This window comes from Dipodomys ordii, unplaced genomic scaffold, assembly GCF_000151885.1.
Source record: "Dipodomys ordii isolate 6190 unplaced genomic scaffold, Dord_2.0 Scaffold142, whole genome shotgun sequence".
NCBI lineage: Eukaryota > Metazoa > Chordata > Mammalia > Rodentia > Heteromyidae > Dipodomys > Dipodomys ordii.
In genome coordinates, this window is record NW_012267358.1 from 498,344 (window position 1) to 515,541 (window position 17,198).

General features: G+C 40.8%; 1 protein-coding gene across 1 annotated transcript in view; it reads left to right on the forward strand.

Annotated features, from left to right (window-relative positions):
* Ar (androgen receptor) overlaps nucleotides 1-16,061 on the forward strand; it is a 173,097-nt gene extending 157,036 nt beyond the window's left edge. Inside the window, exons 4-8 of the mRNA XM_013031639.1 lie at nucleotides 2,696-2,983; nucleotides 9,425-9,569; nucleotides 13,519-13,649; nucleotides 14,520-14,677; nucleotides 15,496-16,061. Of these exons, the coding sequence (XP_012887093.1) occupies nucleotides 2,696-2,983; nucleotides 9,425-9,569; nucleotides 13,519-13,649; nucleotides 14,520-14,677; nucleotides 15,496-15,651 (878 nt within the window). The 3' untranslated portion in view covers nucleotides 15,652-16,061. The remainder of the gene's footprint in view (nucleotides 1-2,695; nucleotides 2,984-9,424; nucleotides 9,570-13,518; nucleotides 13,650-14,519; nucleotides 14,678-15,495) is intronic.
* The last annotated feature ends 1,137 nt before the right edge of the window (nucleotides 16,062-17,198 follow it).

Consider the following 17,198-nt stretch of genomic DNA (forward strand, 5'->3'; position numbering starts at 1 on the left):
GATAAGGCATCATAAAATAGAACATGGACCTTGTAGTATGTACAGCAGGCTGTGCTTATTGGCTTCTCTTTTCTGATAACTGTGTTATGTCTGCTCATTTGCAAACCAGAGATAGGAAAGATCCCTAGCCCCTGAGAGAGTGCGGAAGAATTAAATAATGTAAGGTGCTTTTGAATGGAGAGCCATAGGTAGCCCTGAAAAAATGATAGTTACTCTTATCTGTCTCAGTTACTCAGGCACAAGGGTAATTACAACTCTGTTGCATACTTGGTTATAAGGGGTACTTGCATGGTCTGGCAACTCCTATGCTCAAGACAAGAAAGTACTAGTGGTAGAGAGGTTGAGGTCTTATCTGTAGGAATGGCATTAGAACCAGATCTGATAGCCATTACAAGATTGTGAAGCTACATTCAAGAAATGAATGAATTTACCAGATAACAAGCTGATGGTATACCCCAAACCTCTAGCTCTAGGAAAAGATGGAACTCTCCCCATACCAGCCTAAGTCCTTGGTGGGAGATTGAAGTTAGCAGTGAGTGTGCAGCTATTGATACTGACCAGCCAGCCCCTACAGAAATGATCAATGGAGAAAGTCTTGTCTTCAGGGTTGCTTTCTCAGGGTTTCTTGTTATTTTCCCCCTTAGTTCCTCCTCTGTGCTCCTCTTGTACCCGCCCCCAATTCCACCATTTTCCTCATCCATTGTTGCATTGATTAACTGAGTGATGACTATGATTGGAGTTTGCACTGTGGGTCTTCTTTTTTCCATTTGGAGCTGAAAGGTAGGTTAGATATGTAACTTTTTCTACAAGAGCCAGAAACAGATGATCTGTACATTTAGTTGTATTCATCTATTGAAATTGAAAAATCAATTGCTCTTTGTTTTATAGCTCTTTTATTTCTTATTACTTTTTAAGAGGATAAAGGAAAAAATGGTGTATGATCTAGACCCCATGCATGTGCCTATTCTAGACATCAGAGTATGACCATTTCAATTATTTATATTTCTGTTGATATAAATGCTAAGGGAAAATACTATGAAGTAGACATTAGAATGCCCAAAGACCTCAAAATTCTGTGTGTGTGATAGAAATAGAGACAGAAACAGAGACAAAGAAGAGGGAAAGATAGACAGATTAAAACAAACACAAACATTATATTTTAGGAAGATAATACTGTTTGATTTGGGAATTCTTGTGATAGTGTAGAATGTTATTTCTAGTAACCTTTCTAATGGCTGCCTTTTTTGCATCATTTTCATTTTATAGACAAATGGTAGTTGTAAAGACATTCTGTCATGTCTTTGATGCTATTATGGGTTGCAGCCCCTCTTCACATTCCCCCTATACTCTTTCCAATGGAGAAAATGTGTTTTAGTGCATGTTTAACTATGGGTATAATCCTGACAACATATAAAACTCTTTTTTTGGGGGGGGGGTCCGGTACGGGGCCTGCACTCTGGACCTGGGCGCTGTCCCTCAGCTCTTCAGCTCAAGGCTAGAGCTCTACCACTTCCGGCTTTTTTTTTTCTTTTTGCTTATGTGGTGCTGAGGAATCGAACCCAGGGCCTCAGGCATGCAAGGCAAGCGCTCTACCACTAAGCCACCTTCCAAGCCCCAACATATAAAACTCTTGATAGTGCTCAGTAGGAAATACAATATAAGAAAATCCCTGTTAATTGTGCCCAAAGTGGGATGATAGTAGTATGGGGATACAAAGTACATTCAAGGCCATTTGTTTAAACCTCATTCCCATCTCATGCTTACTTTCTCAACTGTTGTGTACCTACTTTTATATCATCCACAGTAATGTGAGAGATGTAACTATTAAAAATCCAAGTATTCTAAGTACCTATACGTTTTGGTACTTCTTTGGTGCTCAGAAAGTAAATCTAGTCTTTCTCTGATCTCTTTTCCTAACAATCTACTAGACATGAACACATTTACATCACATTCTTGATATCAATATTTGCCTGCCACTTGTAAGATAGAGTCTTAACTTCTTACTATGATATATCTGCCCATTTAAAATCAGACTTCATTTTTTAAACCTCATTAAAAAAACAATAAATTACCCCTTATATACAATGTGCACTTCATTCACATTGATCTCTGATTGATCCCCAGAACACTTCTCAGTGCTTATGTTAATACCCTTTCTACCCATCTCTACCTTGTGAAATCCTCATCAATCTGCAAAAAGTAGGACAAATTGTACGTTTGATGTAAAGTATCTTCTAACTCCACCTATGCAGAGTGATTATGGACCCACCCTCCATCTTTGTTTGATGCTTCTAGTCTAACATCTACCAAGTTGTCATTTTATAGAAATTTATCTTGTACCAGACTATGTCCTTTCTTCACTCTTAAATATAGCTCAAACAAAGGGTCTGTTGCACTACTTAATGAATTATGAAGATCTTTATAAATGAATTAAGTGTCCCAGATATTCGTTCTGAAGGCTTCATTGAGACGTAATATAATCCAAGTGTATACCAGTTACTCTGGCATGAGTATCAGGGAAGAAAACAGGTTTGAAACTTTGGGCTTAGCAGAGATTTGGGATGTTGAATCTGAATGAGCATTTACATTTAAGGGTCTTACAGCCCATGACCAGGCAAAACATTTTCCTAACCTGCTGTTTCTGTGTGTTTGGGGCCACTGATGATAAATTCAAGATTCTCTTCTCTCTCAATAGCCCGTAAATTGAAGAAACTTGGCAATCTAAAACTACAGGAAGAAGGCGAGAGTTCCAGCGCCAGCAGCCCCACAGAAGACCCATCCCAGAAGATGACAGTGTCACACATTGAAGGCTATGAGTGTCAGCCCATCTTTCTGAATGTCTTGGAAGCCATTGAACCAGGCGTGGTGTGTGCCGGACATGACAATAACCAGCCCGACTCCTTTGCAGCCTTGCTCTCTAGCCTGAATGAGCTGGGAGAAAGACAACTTGTACATGTAGTCAAGTGGGCCAAGGCCTTGCCAGGTAAGGAAAAGGAAAAGGAGGGTGTGGGATAAAGGATGTCATATTTAGTGAATGCTCCTATGAACCCAGGTACTCATTAGCTTATGCAGTCTTCACTATAACCTTATAGGGAAAGAATTACTATCATCTTTAAATGCTGAGGGGCTTTGAGATACAGAGAATAAGGAAAAACAGCATGATAGTATCTGCAATGGCACACATTGATACACAGCATTTTCTAAAAAAATTTTGTGTGCCAGTCCTGGTGCTTGAACTCAAGGCCTGGGACCTGTCCCTGAGCATTTTTTTTTTTACCACTTAAGCCACAGTGCTAGTTGTGGATGTTTCTACTGGTTAATTGAAGATGTCATAGACTTTCCTGCCCAGGCTGGCTTTGAACTCTGATTCTCAGACCTCAGACTCCTGAGAAACTAGGATTACAGGCATGAGCCACTGCTACCATGCCTAAAGTTGTTTATCAACATTTATTTTGTACCAGACTATACCAGGTACATTGATTGATACAGTCTCATTCAACTTCCTACTGAGCAAATTTTCCCATAATCACATACCTATAGACATGTGCCTTAGGATATTGTTCTACATGTGTACACAAAGGGTTACCCCCAAAATAATCCTGAGCCTGATTGACATTCTGTCTTCACTATCACTTTAGAAGCTGTACTACAGGAATACTTACAATATAGTATGGTAGAAAGAACATGAGCTGGGAGTGATCACAATTGAGTTCTAGTCTTAGTTCTACTGGTAACTCATTATGTAAGCACTTTACCCTCTGTGTCTGTTTCTTCATCTATATATGTGAAGGATGTTTTGGACTAAATAGACAGTTTTTTCAATTTTGCTCCATTGTTCTTTAAACAACCTTAGGAATCATAATGGGAGCAAAAGTTAGATGGCAACTGACTGATTGTCTAATATCTTCTTGGCTACCTGCAGTGATAGAGAACTTCCTTCCTTAGTCATCTGTTGTTTACACATGTGTGCTTATTAAAACAGAACAGTTTTAGAGATCCTCTACAGATGCACAAACTTTCTTTTAGTAGCCAAATGCTTTTGTTTCTTAAAAGCATTGTACACGGGTACAAGTGGAACTGATTGATTTAAAGCCAGAGTGTTTGGTCTGGGCATCATCAGCTCAGCCTCTTCCTCACCACCCCAGGTAAGTCCCAGGTCACTTTTGCATAGTCATGTGGTTCTAGGGAATGCAGTTTGAAAACCAGTGAAGCATATGCTCTTTAAAGAGTCTCCTAATCCTGAGATTATATGATTCAAAGAGTCTTTTGAAAGATCGACAACCTAAATCTCCTTCTGTTGAGTCACAGATTAACCTGCCTTCTAATAATAATTGCTATTCAGATGGATATTTTTATTCATAGTAAAAAGAGCAGCTTTCTAGATATTACCTTAGTTCATTCTCATAAGAATCCTATGAAGTACAAGCTCTTTTCTCTTATTTTACAAAGCTATTGACATTCTCAGAAGAGGTATGATTGGTTCACCATGGCACAGCCAGAAAGTAGCATTTCTAGAATCTGAGCCCAGGCCCCCTCCTGATTCCAAATCCCATCCTCTTTCTACTCTCACTATAATCTATTGTGACGTTGAGTTCTGTAACTCCTAGCTTGCCTACTTTAAGGGCTGAAAAATTCATTGAGGATCACTTGGGCCATATGGTAGGTTTGCTGCTTTTGAAGATATTCATGTTGACTATCAAGCCTTTTGTTGTTGTTATTTCAAATTCACAAGGTCCCATGGCTGCTACTAGACCATCCCAAATATTTTTCCAGCTTAGGGAGCTGAGGTTGACTGGCCAGTAAGATCACTGGGAAGAAGGCCCAAGGACTCTGGCTGCACATGTACTGTGCCAAAACAGAGTTCACACAAAAAGGAATAAAAACCTGTTGTAATTCTTATCACTTCTTCAGCTGGATGGTTTGGTGCAATGTGCTGGATAGAGATTCAAAGTTTAATTTTCGCAAGCAGTTTCCAAATACTTAACAGACCTCCTTTTGGATACCAACTTTTATATATACATAGATCTCAAAGCAGTCCTGTAAATTGTAAGGATTATTATTTCTGTTTCCATACCACAGCTCAAAAAATTAATGAACTTGATCCATTGGTGATTCAACAAATGGAAATGGCACTCAAAGTCAGAACCTTTTATATTTAATTGGGTGGTTTTACCAATCATCATGGCAGAATTTATATGACTGGAGAATCACTGGCCTACCCCACAAAATGGGAATTCATTTCTTTATATTAACAAATCCACAAGTTAAAATTAGTTCACCATCTAGCTTGCCAGAGTAAATGATTTCTGACTGAGTAGCTTAGAAGAATAGCTTTAGTAAAAAGTTGATTAGTGCATTTATAAAAACTAGTATTCATACCGTCAATAATCACCAACTAGCTCAAGTGATTTTGCTCATTTGAAAGACTTGAGTGACTGTCCTATCCAAGGCACTGCGACAAGAACCTAGTCAGATAAATTTTGTTGTAAGTTTTCAATAATGATAATAATATCTGAAAATTGTCTCAGGGTATCTGGCACATTAATAAATTATAACCAATAATTGGAGGCAGATGAGCAGATGGCATGTACACAGTGTATTTAGAATCACATGTATCTAATTTGGTGTCCTCACTCAACAAATGGTTATGTTACCTTAGATAAATCACGTCTCCTTTGTGCTTGTCTTTCTTCACTTGTTGTAATCAATACAGAAATTATGTATAGAGTACCTAGTATTGTACCTGATGCATGGTAGGTAAATGTTAGGTTCCTATAATGAAATGAATTCTAAATTACCACTCTCACAAATCTCAAACTAATCCTAGAGTTCACAAATAGATCCCAATGTTGACTTGTCTTCTTTAAGACTTTGGGTAGCAGGCTCACTAGAGCAACAAAAATTTTCAAACCAACCTTGCGTTGAGCCTTCTCTCCCAGACATGAAACTACAAGTTTCCATAACAAATTACTAATAGGATGTTGATTAGATTGTAGTAAGAAAGCAAAGAAAATACTTCTGCTCCCTCTAACCTGTTGGATATGTTTCAAAATCTTAGAAAGACTTCAGTGACAGATAAGTTGTTAATGAGTGAATTCCTGAGGAAATCTGTAGTACTGAGGCTGCTATTTCTTCTAGTTATCCCTTGCTAACCATGCTATCCAAAAAGCTGGATATTCAAAAGCAGTTATATATTACAATCAGATTAGACATATCTACTCTGTGAATAAGCCAGTTATACATACTAGCCATATGTGCACTTCTTAGGCTTGAGTGTTAAGCACCACTAAGGACTGTCCATTAGTACCACAACAAGACTAATATTTCCCTTTTTTTCACCTCTGTGTTAGTTCTCTGGTACGTCAAAGTTGAGGAAGCATCTCTATTCCTGTTCAGTTGCATCCTGTTTCCTCAGTATACCTTTATTTTTTATTGTCAAGGTGATGTACAGAGGGATTACAGTTACATAAGTAAGGTAATAAGTACATTTTTGTCAAACTTGTTACTCCTTCCCTCATTTTTCTCCTATTTTCCCTCCCCAGTCCCCCCAAGTTGTACAGATCATTTCCAACATATTGTCTTGTGTATATTGCTGTTGCATTGATTCCCTCCTTGTCTTTTGTCTCACCATTCTGTTGTTCCCCTTCCCTTCCCTAATTCAAATAAATGTATATACAATACCAGCGTACCAAAATCAAATACAGTGACAACGGGATATACCATAGGGGGAAGAAAACACAAAAGTAACAAGAAATCACATAATACGTTAAAAAACAACAACAAAGAAAAACCTCTTGTGTTAATGTCTTGGCGTTTATTTTGCTGAGCGTCGTCTTATATGGTCATATGTACATAGATATTGAGCTATTCTGCTCATCTGCTAAGATTATCCTAGATGTATCAGTATACTTTTATATTGACATACTCCATTAGAAAACCAAGGTTTGTCATCGAAGGCATTTTTTTCTTTTCTACCCACTGTCTCCCAGTACAGAGATCCATTTTTCAAACTTGTAGGCCTATTCCTCAGGTGATCTTTGGATACTACTCATGTGGACCCTATTTCTTATGTCCTACTAGGAAGGGTCAGTTCCAGACATCCTGTACTATAAAAAGGTTACAGGAAGGAAATATTCTGGGGTCTGAGGCTCCAGCCAGTCTGTTAACATGTCAGTATAGTGAAGGTGGGTTGCAGAGGCTTGGGACTTCAGCTAAGGATAGTGCAATGGGAGTTTTTAGAACCCTTGATGACTGGGAGACTTGAGATCTAAAAGCAAAAGGGAATACGTAAGTAGACAGAGACCAACAAAGCAGATCATTAGATAGTGGTAACTTTTAGATCTGAGCCTATGTCCAAAGGAAAGCTTGTGACTTTGTTGCTCCTGAACTGTGACTTTCAGTGGTGAAATTAAAAAGGTGCTAAAGCAAAGAATCAAAATACCTGGATTCAAGAACCACTTTAGTGCATGTTGATTTTATGACATCAGACAAGGCAGCTCACTGTTCTAATCCTCAGGTTCCCTGTTGATAAAAATAAGTGTCACATAACCTCTGAGGTTATGGTGAGGGTTAAATGAGGTCATCAATGGGAAAGTGAGAAGCTTGATCTAAATTCAAAGAAGCATTCTTAATGCAATATAGCAAGACAAAACACAGAAATCCAGATTTAGAAGAAGAAAGGGTGCTGGTAGGGATGTGTTCTGATTTGGCTACATTTATAATGTCCAGGAGAATCTGGCTATCTATGGCTGTGTGCTCTTGCAAAGGTAACATCTGGGCAGCTCTGTTTTCTATCTTTTAAGGAAGTCATTTGGAAACCAGCTAATTCCCATATCATAAAGTACAAAAATTGGAGGTCCTTAACCTATTTGTTAAGTAATATTTCTTACATGCGCAATCAGATAACTAGAACTTGCTATGTATAAGAAAAAAACCAAATAAGAGATAGTCCCTTATTTCAAGAAGGTCTGACTCTTGTGGGAGAGGCAGATGTATACATAAATTTCAGTTCTTTGAAATGAACTTTGTAATTGGCTAGGACTATCCAAGGCACAGTGTAAAAGCAAAAGCACATTCACTAAGCCTTCTGCTTGGACAAGTTGGAAAAGGCTTCACAGAGGAGGTGGTTTTTGAGTCAAGATTGGAAAATGATGAAATGTTTATCATATAGAAAACCTGGAAAGATAGAATACATCCTAGTAGAAAGCAACTGCTATGTACAGATAGCAAAGCTGCAGAAGCAAGGGAAAACATGAAGTGTTCAGCAAATTGCAAGTTTTTCAGAATGCTTGAGACCTAATTGTCAGAAGGCAAGGAACAAGAAATCAGTCTAAAAAGGCAAGTAATACAGGACCTTTATGTTTGAAAACAGTAGGTTAGAAGGATAGGAAAGCATCAGGGCCAGAGTTACCTGTTAAGTAGAAAAGGAATGGAGAGAAAGTATGGTGCAGAAAGAGGGCCAGAGAAAAGACAGGTGGTGGTGTGAAGGCAGTGGCTGTTAAGCCCCACATGCATTTGCTGATGTAGTGTAATGTTCCTCTCTTAGGATGGTTATCAGGGTCAAATAAGATTAAAGGTAGAAACTGGGCACTGGTGGCTTATGCCTGTACTCCAAGCTATTCAAAAGACTGAAATCTGAGGATTGTAGTTCAAAGCTAGCCTAGGTAGGAAAGTCCATGAGACTTTTATCTCCAGTCAACAAGCAGAAAGCCAAAAGTGAGGTTGTAACTCAAGTGAGAGCTTTAGTCCCGGTCAAAAAAAATCTAAAGGATAGCACCCAAGCCCTCAGTTCAAGCACTGGCTCTCGCCCCCCCGCCCGACACACACACACACGCACACACACACACACACACACACACACACACACACACACACACACACACAAGGTTACAGGTATAAAAGACCTTTGAAAAGTGAGAATGGGCTGTCTTTGTGGGCAAACATAATTATACTGCATCTTTCCAAAGGTCTAATGATCCAGTGCATATAGTTTGAAGGCATACTCTTTGGCTATGGTACTTGATCTACCAGTTACTAGCTAAATGATCATGTATATGTTTCTTAACCTCTTTGTGGCTCACTTTTCCTGATTCACAGACCAGGAATAATTAGATAAGCTGATGTAAGTAAAAGGGTTAGACAAAAATGTCAGTGTTAGATTATTACTCTCTGCCAAAAGAAAATGCCCCATTTCCCCTTCATCATGATCTTTTTGGATCAGCTCCGTGAAGTATGGAAGCAAGAAATGCTAGCTCTGTCATATAGTATTTTGCTCTCCTCCCCTTCCCTAACTACCAACACTGATGTCTCCAGGCTTCTCTGGGGCTGCTCTAGTGACAAAAATTCTCAGTTTAGTAGAAGCCTCAATGTAACTCAGCCCATCAACATCTTGGATGACTATGTATCTACCCCTTTTTTGCTCCAGGCTTCCGAAACTTGCACGTGGATGATCAGATGGCAGTCATTCAGTACTCTTGGATGGGACTCATGGTATTTGCTATGGGCTGGCGGTCCTTCACCAATGTCAACTCCAGGATGCTCTACTTCGCCCCTGACCTGGTTTTCAATGAGTAAGTGTTCCTGGTACCAGACTTTGATCCTTTCACTACTGCTGAAGGCTATTGTTGGTCATCATTTGTTGTTCAGACACTTCATCCAAGGACTATGCTGGTTACTACCTAAATCTTATGTCTTTGAATTTTCTTGATATTCTTATCTTCTCTTTTTATAGCTAATCCATGTGTTTACATATGAATGGTGAGGTTGGGTACAGCCAAATAAAGTCACCTTGACTTTAGCATTTTCCTTTTCTTAATCATACCTGTTCTAGTAGCAGCTCTATTTTTCTGTCATCAATTTGTCCAAGGGCTCTCATTTTGAAGTTACATTGTGCTCCTCTAAAAATGGAAAATATTGGTTTGACTATTTCCCATATTTATCATCTTTGGAAAAGATCCTTAATTCCATGACTCTGTTTCTTAATTAGCTAATAATAAAAGAACCTCGTTAAACAAGAACTGAGGGATGTACAGTGCCTGGCCAAGAGTTTAAAAAAATCTTGCCTAACTACTCAGGAGGCTGAGTTGTAAAGATTGAGGTTCATAGCCAGCCCAGGCAGGGAAGTCCATGAGAGTCTTATCACCAATAAACCACCAGAAAACTGGAAGTGGTGTTCTGGCTCAAGTGGTAGAGTGCTCACCTTGATCTGAAGAGCTCAGGGACAGTACCAGGTCCAGCGTTAAAACCCTACGACAGACAAAAAAAATCTCTTTGTGATTCCCTCTTTCCTTATGAATAATAGTCCCCTATGTCTTCTATCTGAGGTCCCTTAGTGACACTGTGAATGGAGCTGACAAAATATTCCCAAGAACCTTGAACTACTTTTGCCATAGAGAATCTTTTCAGTCATAGCTGGAATTGAGTTTCCCTCTCTTTCAGCCCTTTAACCCAGAAGAGCCTTAAAATAAAATCTACAGGCCAGTGATTCCTTATAGTATAACAGTGCCATGCAAGTGTCCTCAGTTGCCCTCAGTCAACCTTGCCAACCCTGGTAGCCAGAGCTATGAATAGCCATTGGGATTTTGGCATGAGCTGCTCTGTGATTTCCAAACCTCTGAAGAGTTACCTATGATGCCATCTTCTGGGGCAGACCTTGAAAAGGCTCTTAACTATTCCTCTCCTATGATCAAGCCCCTGCCACCCTTGAATTATTGAATCAACTTTCTCAGCACCTGTTCCACCTTCACCAGAGCCTTGAGACCTTTGTGAAGATCTGAGACAAAGTGAAAATTGGTTCTTTTCTAAATCCCCATTTCCTTCTCGCCCTCAAGTATGCATGTGATATCCCATCTCAGATTTCTAGCTGAGTCTCTTTCATCTCATCAGAAGGTTCCACAGAGATCCCCACAGAGTCAGAGACCTAGATTCCCCCACACCACAGGGCTTTTGAAACAACAGGTCCCTTCCTCTTGTAGAACCCACTATATTAGAGTTTGGGGATCCCGATCAACACCCAGACCAGTGTTTCTCAACATGAATGCTGTTGATACTTTTCATTGTGCAAGACATTCTGCATATCTGAATATATTTAACATCACTGGGACCTGTGCACTAAATATTAAATAATATTCCACTCATGCTAACAGCCCAAACTGCCCCCACCCATTTCTGACACCAGCAGTCCCCAGTTGAGAGCCACTTCCAGCCTCTCTAAGTTACTGATGGGAGACCTAAAGAGAAAGAAAGTGTCTTGTACAACCTAGGCTATAACCATGTGCCGTTCTCTCTGATACCAAGCCTAGTTTTCTTCTTTCCTTCCCTGTTCATGATGTGTAGTTAATGGACTTAAAGCCAGCTATATGACCATGAGAAAAAACACTGAACTTCTCTGAGCTTAAAATCTCATCTGTAAAATTATGACTACTACCATAATAGCACCTTCTTATGCTTCATTTATTGAGCACTTAAAGTATACCAGGAACTATGCTCAGTGTTTTCCAATCTTCACATCCCCTCATATTCACTCATTTTTATTTCCCTTACTTCTGCTCTCCTGAATTTCAGTCCCTCCTCTTCTTTTCTTTTTTTGCCAGTCCTGGAGTTTGAACTCAAGGCCTAAGCACTGTGCTTGAGCCTCTCTGTGCTCAAGGCTAGAGCTCTACCACTTGAGCCACAGTACCACTTATGGTTTTTTCTGTTTATGTGGTACTGAAAATCGAACCCAGGGTTTCATGCATGCTAAGCAAGCACTCTACCACTAAGCCACATTCCCAGCCCTTTTTTCTAATCTCTACTAATCTTTCCTTTTCCTCCTTTAACTCTCTCCTGATTCTTTTTGGCCTTTTTCCTCACTTCTGTTTCCTTCCCTATCTGAATTATTTGCCTTGCCTTTTCTCCTCCTCTCCTCTCCATTCCCCACTTTATCTCTAGAGCCTGCAGCAATATTCTAAGAATCCCCATGCCAGGACCATGATTTCCAAGGTTAAAAAGACTGCAATTTTTTATCAACAAAGACATGGGCATACCATGGGACTAGAGTAAGAACAGGTTCCAGAGACAGCAGATCATACTTTTAAAAAATGAAGATTGCAATCTGAATCCAGCCTTAGGCAAAGCTTGAGAGCCTACCTGAAAAATAACTATAGCAAAAAAATTTATCTGGGGCTATGGCTCAAGTGGTAGAGGACTTACTTAGCAAGAATAAAGCTCGGTGTTCAAATCCTAATACTACCATGAAAACATTCTTCAGTGTGAAAGAGGTTAAAACAATATTGTTATGGTCAATTGACTTGTGAAACTACCTAAACACTTCCCTTTTCTAGTTGGATCTCAGCCTGAATTGAATACTTCTACATTATCTTCCCCCTTTTCTCTTTTACTAGGACCGTCAAGATCTCTTTGAGCAAGGTTGCTGAGCTAACACCCCCTGTCACCAGGCAATGCCAGCCATGTTAACACTATGGACCAGGCTAGTGGCTTGAAAACCAAAATGCCAAAGCACAAACTTCCCATCTGGGAGATCTTTGTTCTCACCACATAAGTGGGTGTCAACTTCTCTTTCCTTTTTTTATATGCTACAAAAATCAATTATTGTCATACACACACACACACACACACACACACACACACACACACACACACACCCTTCATTTCTGCAGTACTAAAACTCAGAAAGTAGAAAAAGGTTGTATCTCATGTTAGAAGAATCCCGTGACCAGTTATGGATCAGAGAGGTTGCCCTCCTACCCAGAAGATGTCCAAGCCTTTACCACTTCCCCAAATAATTTATAGGTGATAATGTGATGATTTGTTCACAAGTCACTATGCAAAAGCAGCTTATAATGTTTACAGCTCCCAAATAGGAAAGGAACCGCTGATCTATACTGGAGTGGGATCCCTTTGGCAGGGACATTTACATTAGAAATTGAAAAAATGCTCCCTGGAAGACTTAAAAGCAGTAGAACTCATTTCAAAAGGACAATATGAAATCTCCATTGCTAAGAGATTTTAAAGACATGATTAAATTTCTATTATGGAAAATGACAGGCAGGGGTGTTGACAGGAGCAACAAATATGGTCACTTGCAAATCTTGGTGTCCTTCTTATAAGTGCTGATTGCTGGGTCTTCCCTTCTACAAATCCTCTAAGTTGGGCTGCCTAGAAAACAGGCTCTGGCTGTAACTGTAGCATGGATATCAGAAGTGAAGTCAGAGAGACATATGCCTGCCCTATTGTGTTCATTTGGTTATGCTTTCCTGCCTCAGGAAACAGAAGGGGCATGTAGAACTGGAAATTCCATGTGCTAACCCATATCCTGTCCAGGAAAGATGAGTAGTTATCAGGATTTTGGGAGTTTGGGGAAAAAAAAGAACAACCTTGTTTCTTGTCGTTGAAGTATCAGCAGGAGAAGATGCAAGCTTTTCTTGGAGAATCTGGGAAAGGAGGGCAGTGAGAAACATTTCCTCACAACTTGTTGAAGCCTCTCCTCAGTCCTCTTTTTTCTGTGTGTCTCCTATCTAGGTACCGTATGCACAAGTCCCGGATGTACAGCCAATGTGTCCGAATGAGACACCTCTCTCAAGAGTTTGGATGGCTCCAAATCACCCCCCAGGAATTCCTGTGCATGAAAGCACTGTTACTCTTCAGCATTAGTAAGTACATGGAAGTACAGAAGCTCGCTAGGGGCCACTTATTCCATTAAAAGATTATTAAGGAGAAGCCAGATCCTGGACATTTTCCTCCTTCTTTTCTCCTCCCTTTTCATTCTCCCTCAGCATCCTTTGTTCTAACAAAGACCAATTTCATGGCTAGAGATCCATTTCTTTGGGAGAATCCAACCCTTACCAGATCCTCATCTACTTCCAAGTCTCTCCTTCTGAACTTGTAGCAGGCCCCTGAATTTTTTCTGTGCAAAAATTCTGCACAAACAGGAATGAACTACCTTATAGTCATTGTAGAGTAGTAAAGCAAGAAGGATCATCTGTTGGAAGGTAGTTTCTCTTCTGCCAATAGTTTGAGGTCTATTCAAATGACACAGGCAGCATCTTCTGGGCAGCCAAGAAAGCTTTCTTTAATGTCTCCTCTAAGCAGAGTGCTTTCTTAGCCTCTGTGTGGGAGATAAGAGGCAACATGATGTTCAAAGTCATGCATTAAAGACTGATGGTGTGGCTCAAGTGGGAAACCATCAGCTTAAAAAACCCAGACATGTTAATTGTCTAAATCACAGATGGATGACGAATGATGTAAAACTTCGAGTCCTAAGCAATAGGTCTATGAAAAGACCAGTAAAAGGAAAGATTGAATAGATTTTCTTTCTTTTTGAGCAGCCATACTTACCCCTAATATCTCTTTGGCAGACTAAAAGCCCCAGGCACATGGGCTCCAACTGACAGGAAGCAGAGTAGATAGTTTCCTCCCTGTGGGGGTGGGGGTCACGTTTGTGGTCAGGAAACTTGGTGCTTTGTCTAATGCTCCTTCGTGGGCATGCTTCCCCTCCCCATTCTGTCTTCATTCCACATCAGTTCCAGTGGATGGGCTGAAAAATCAAAAATTCTTTGATGAACTTCGAATGAACTACATCAAGGAACTCGATCGTATTATTGCATGCAAAAGAAAAAATCCCACATCCTGCTCACGGCGCTTCTACCAGCTCACCAAGCTCCTGGATTCTGTGCAGCCTGTAAGCAAATGATGGAGGGTGCTTTATCAGACTGATAGAGCCAAGTGATCCTAAGCTCCAGTAGGGTCTGACACCACGTGTTGGGAGGTGTTTCCATTTGCCTCTGGCTTTGAGTATGTCCAGGAAGAAAATGCAATGGAGAAGAAAGGAAGACAGGTCACAATGTCCCCACTAGATGTTGTGAAAGGGATGGAAGAGCTGAGAACAGAGAAGTTGGGACTCAAGGAAGAAGCTTAAATCAGACAAAACAGACTTAGATTTTTTTTCACTCTCTCTTCCTTGACTCATGTACATGTGAGCTTCCATTGTCTTCCTCTCTCTCTTTTCTCTCCTGTGGGATGTGTGTGTGTGTGTGTGTGTGTGTGAGAGAGAGAGAGAGAGAGAGAGAGAGGAGAGAGAGAGAGACAGAGAGAGACAGAGACAGAGAGAGACAGAGAGACAGAGAGACCGACAGAGAAAGAGAGAGAGGGGAAAGATAAGAGGGAGAGGAAAAGAGAAGGGGAGGGTACTATGGAAAAAGCACACCCAGTCCTGAATCAGAAAACTTGCAATGGTGTAAAAGGTCTCTTGGGAGCCCTCAAGTAGTGATGTCCCTGGAGACTATTTCTCACATATATACACATGCACACACACACACACACACACACACACACACACACACACACATGATCTCATGGAACAGGACCAAGAATATGCAAAGGATAACATACTAGAAGGACTAGAAATCAAAACAGGCCAGCAGCAGGGGTGGGGGGAATCTGGCAGACGGCAAACTCTTTGTCAATTGTAATTTCTCTTTCTTTTATTGTCCCCTACAGATTGCAAGAGAGCTACATCAGTTCACTTTCGACCTGCTAATCAAGTCCCATATGGTGAGCGTGGACTTTCCAGAAATGATGGCAGAGATCATCTCTGTGCAAGTGCCCAAGATCCTTTCTGGAAAAGTCAAGCCCATCTATTTCCACACACAGTGAAGCTTTGGAAACCCTTATTTCCCTTGCCTACCCCACTGCCCTTTTCAGATGTCTTCTGCCTGTTCTAACTCTGCACTACTTCTCTGCAGTGCCTTGGGGAAATTCCTCTATTAATGTACAGTCTTGTCATGAATATGTTTCTATTTGCTGGGCTTTGTTTCTCTTTTCCTCTTCTCTTTTCCCTCCTCCTTCCATATCTCACCCTTCCTTGGCACCCTCAGACTCTGCTCCCTGTTGTGGCTTCTATCTGTGTTTTGAATGTTGTTGTATTTTTTGAATCTGTGTTGATCTCCATGTGGCCCAGTGTCAAGTTGTGCTTGTTTAGAGCACAGCACTGTGTGCCAGCCACACAAATGTTTACTTACATTAAGCCACGGGAAGTTTAGAGAGCTAAAAGTATCTGGGGAAAAATATCAAATATGTGTGTGTGTGCGCGTGCGCGTGCGCACACACACACACACACACACATACACACCCCACATGGATAAAAACAAAAAACAAAAAATGCCAAAAAAAACATGTTAGGTCTGTTTCCTCAAAAAACAAACAAATAGAACTCCCCAAAGAACCCAATATGATTGCTGGAGTCACTGGTTTTGTCATTCCCTCCCTCTCTGGGAGACTTTGATTTTTGCCAATGGCACTAGCCATTGGAGGGCAGAATGACCCCAGAGCTTAGTTGGGAGGTGGGATAGAGAGAAGAGAGGACAAGGAGGACAGATGGGTCATCAGTACCTGGCCACACCTTTGGGTCCTGAGGGTGAGACCTCTCAACTGCAGTGCAATTCACTGTACTGACAGTGTGTTGTTTGACATCTTGTGTGCATGTGAACACCTCCCCCCTTCAAACCCTTTTCTTACAGCCTCTGTGTCCACCCTTAAACCTACTTTCAATAGTGTTTCTAAGACTTTTGAATGAAATGTTCTCTTTAGCCAAAACTTGGCCACTTTCACTGAAGAATCAGATCAGTGAGAAGAAGAGGAGACCTCTAACCCTTTGGAAATCTCCATTCAGATCTAGGTCTACTTTTCCATGTGTGAACCAGCAAGAAGCTTGTAGCTGGAGTCAGAGGAAAAGGAGGTGATAGCTTGGCTGTTCTCTCGCTTTGGGCACTGAATAGTTGATCTCTCACGGCCACCACCTTTTCCTCCTCCTTGGAAAGACCAACAGACTCCATGCAGCAGCAAGCTCTTCCACCCTCCCTTCAGTGTTTGGTGGGCCTGGACTTCACCGTTGTGCATTTCAGCCATGGTGGCAAAGTTCACTTCTTTGGGCATGGTCGAAGTTTCTGCTAACATCTCCCATGCCCCACTATCATGAGGGCTAGAATGCCCAGAGCCCTGACATCTATCTCTAGATGTCTGTAGAGACAGCTTACAAAATGTTTCTCACAAACAGTCAGATCGCTGGAGCCCTTAGACAAACTGGAAAGAAGGCATCAAAGGGATTTGACAAACTGAGCGTCTTGCCCTGTCCCCCAAAGATGCTATCTTCTCATCGAGTGCAGAAATAATTTTCTTTCTCAACGCAGCTAAAGGGGCTAACC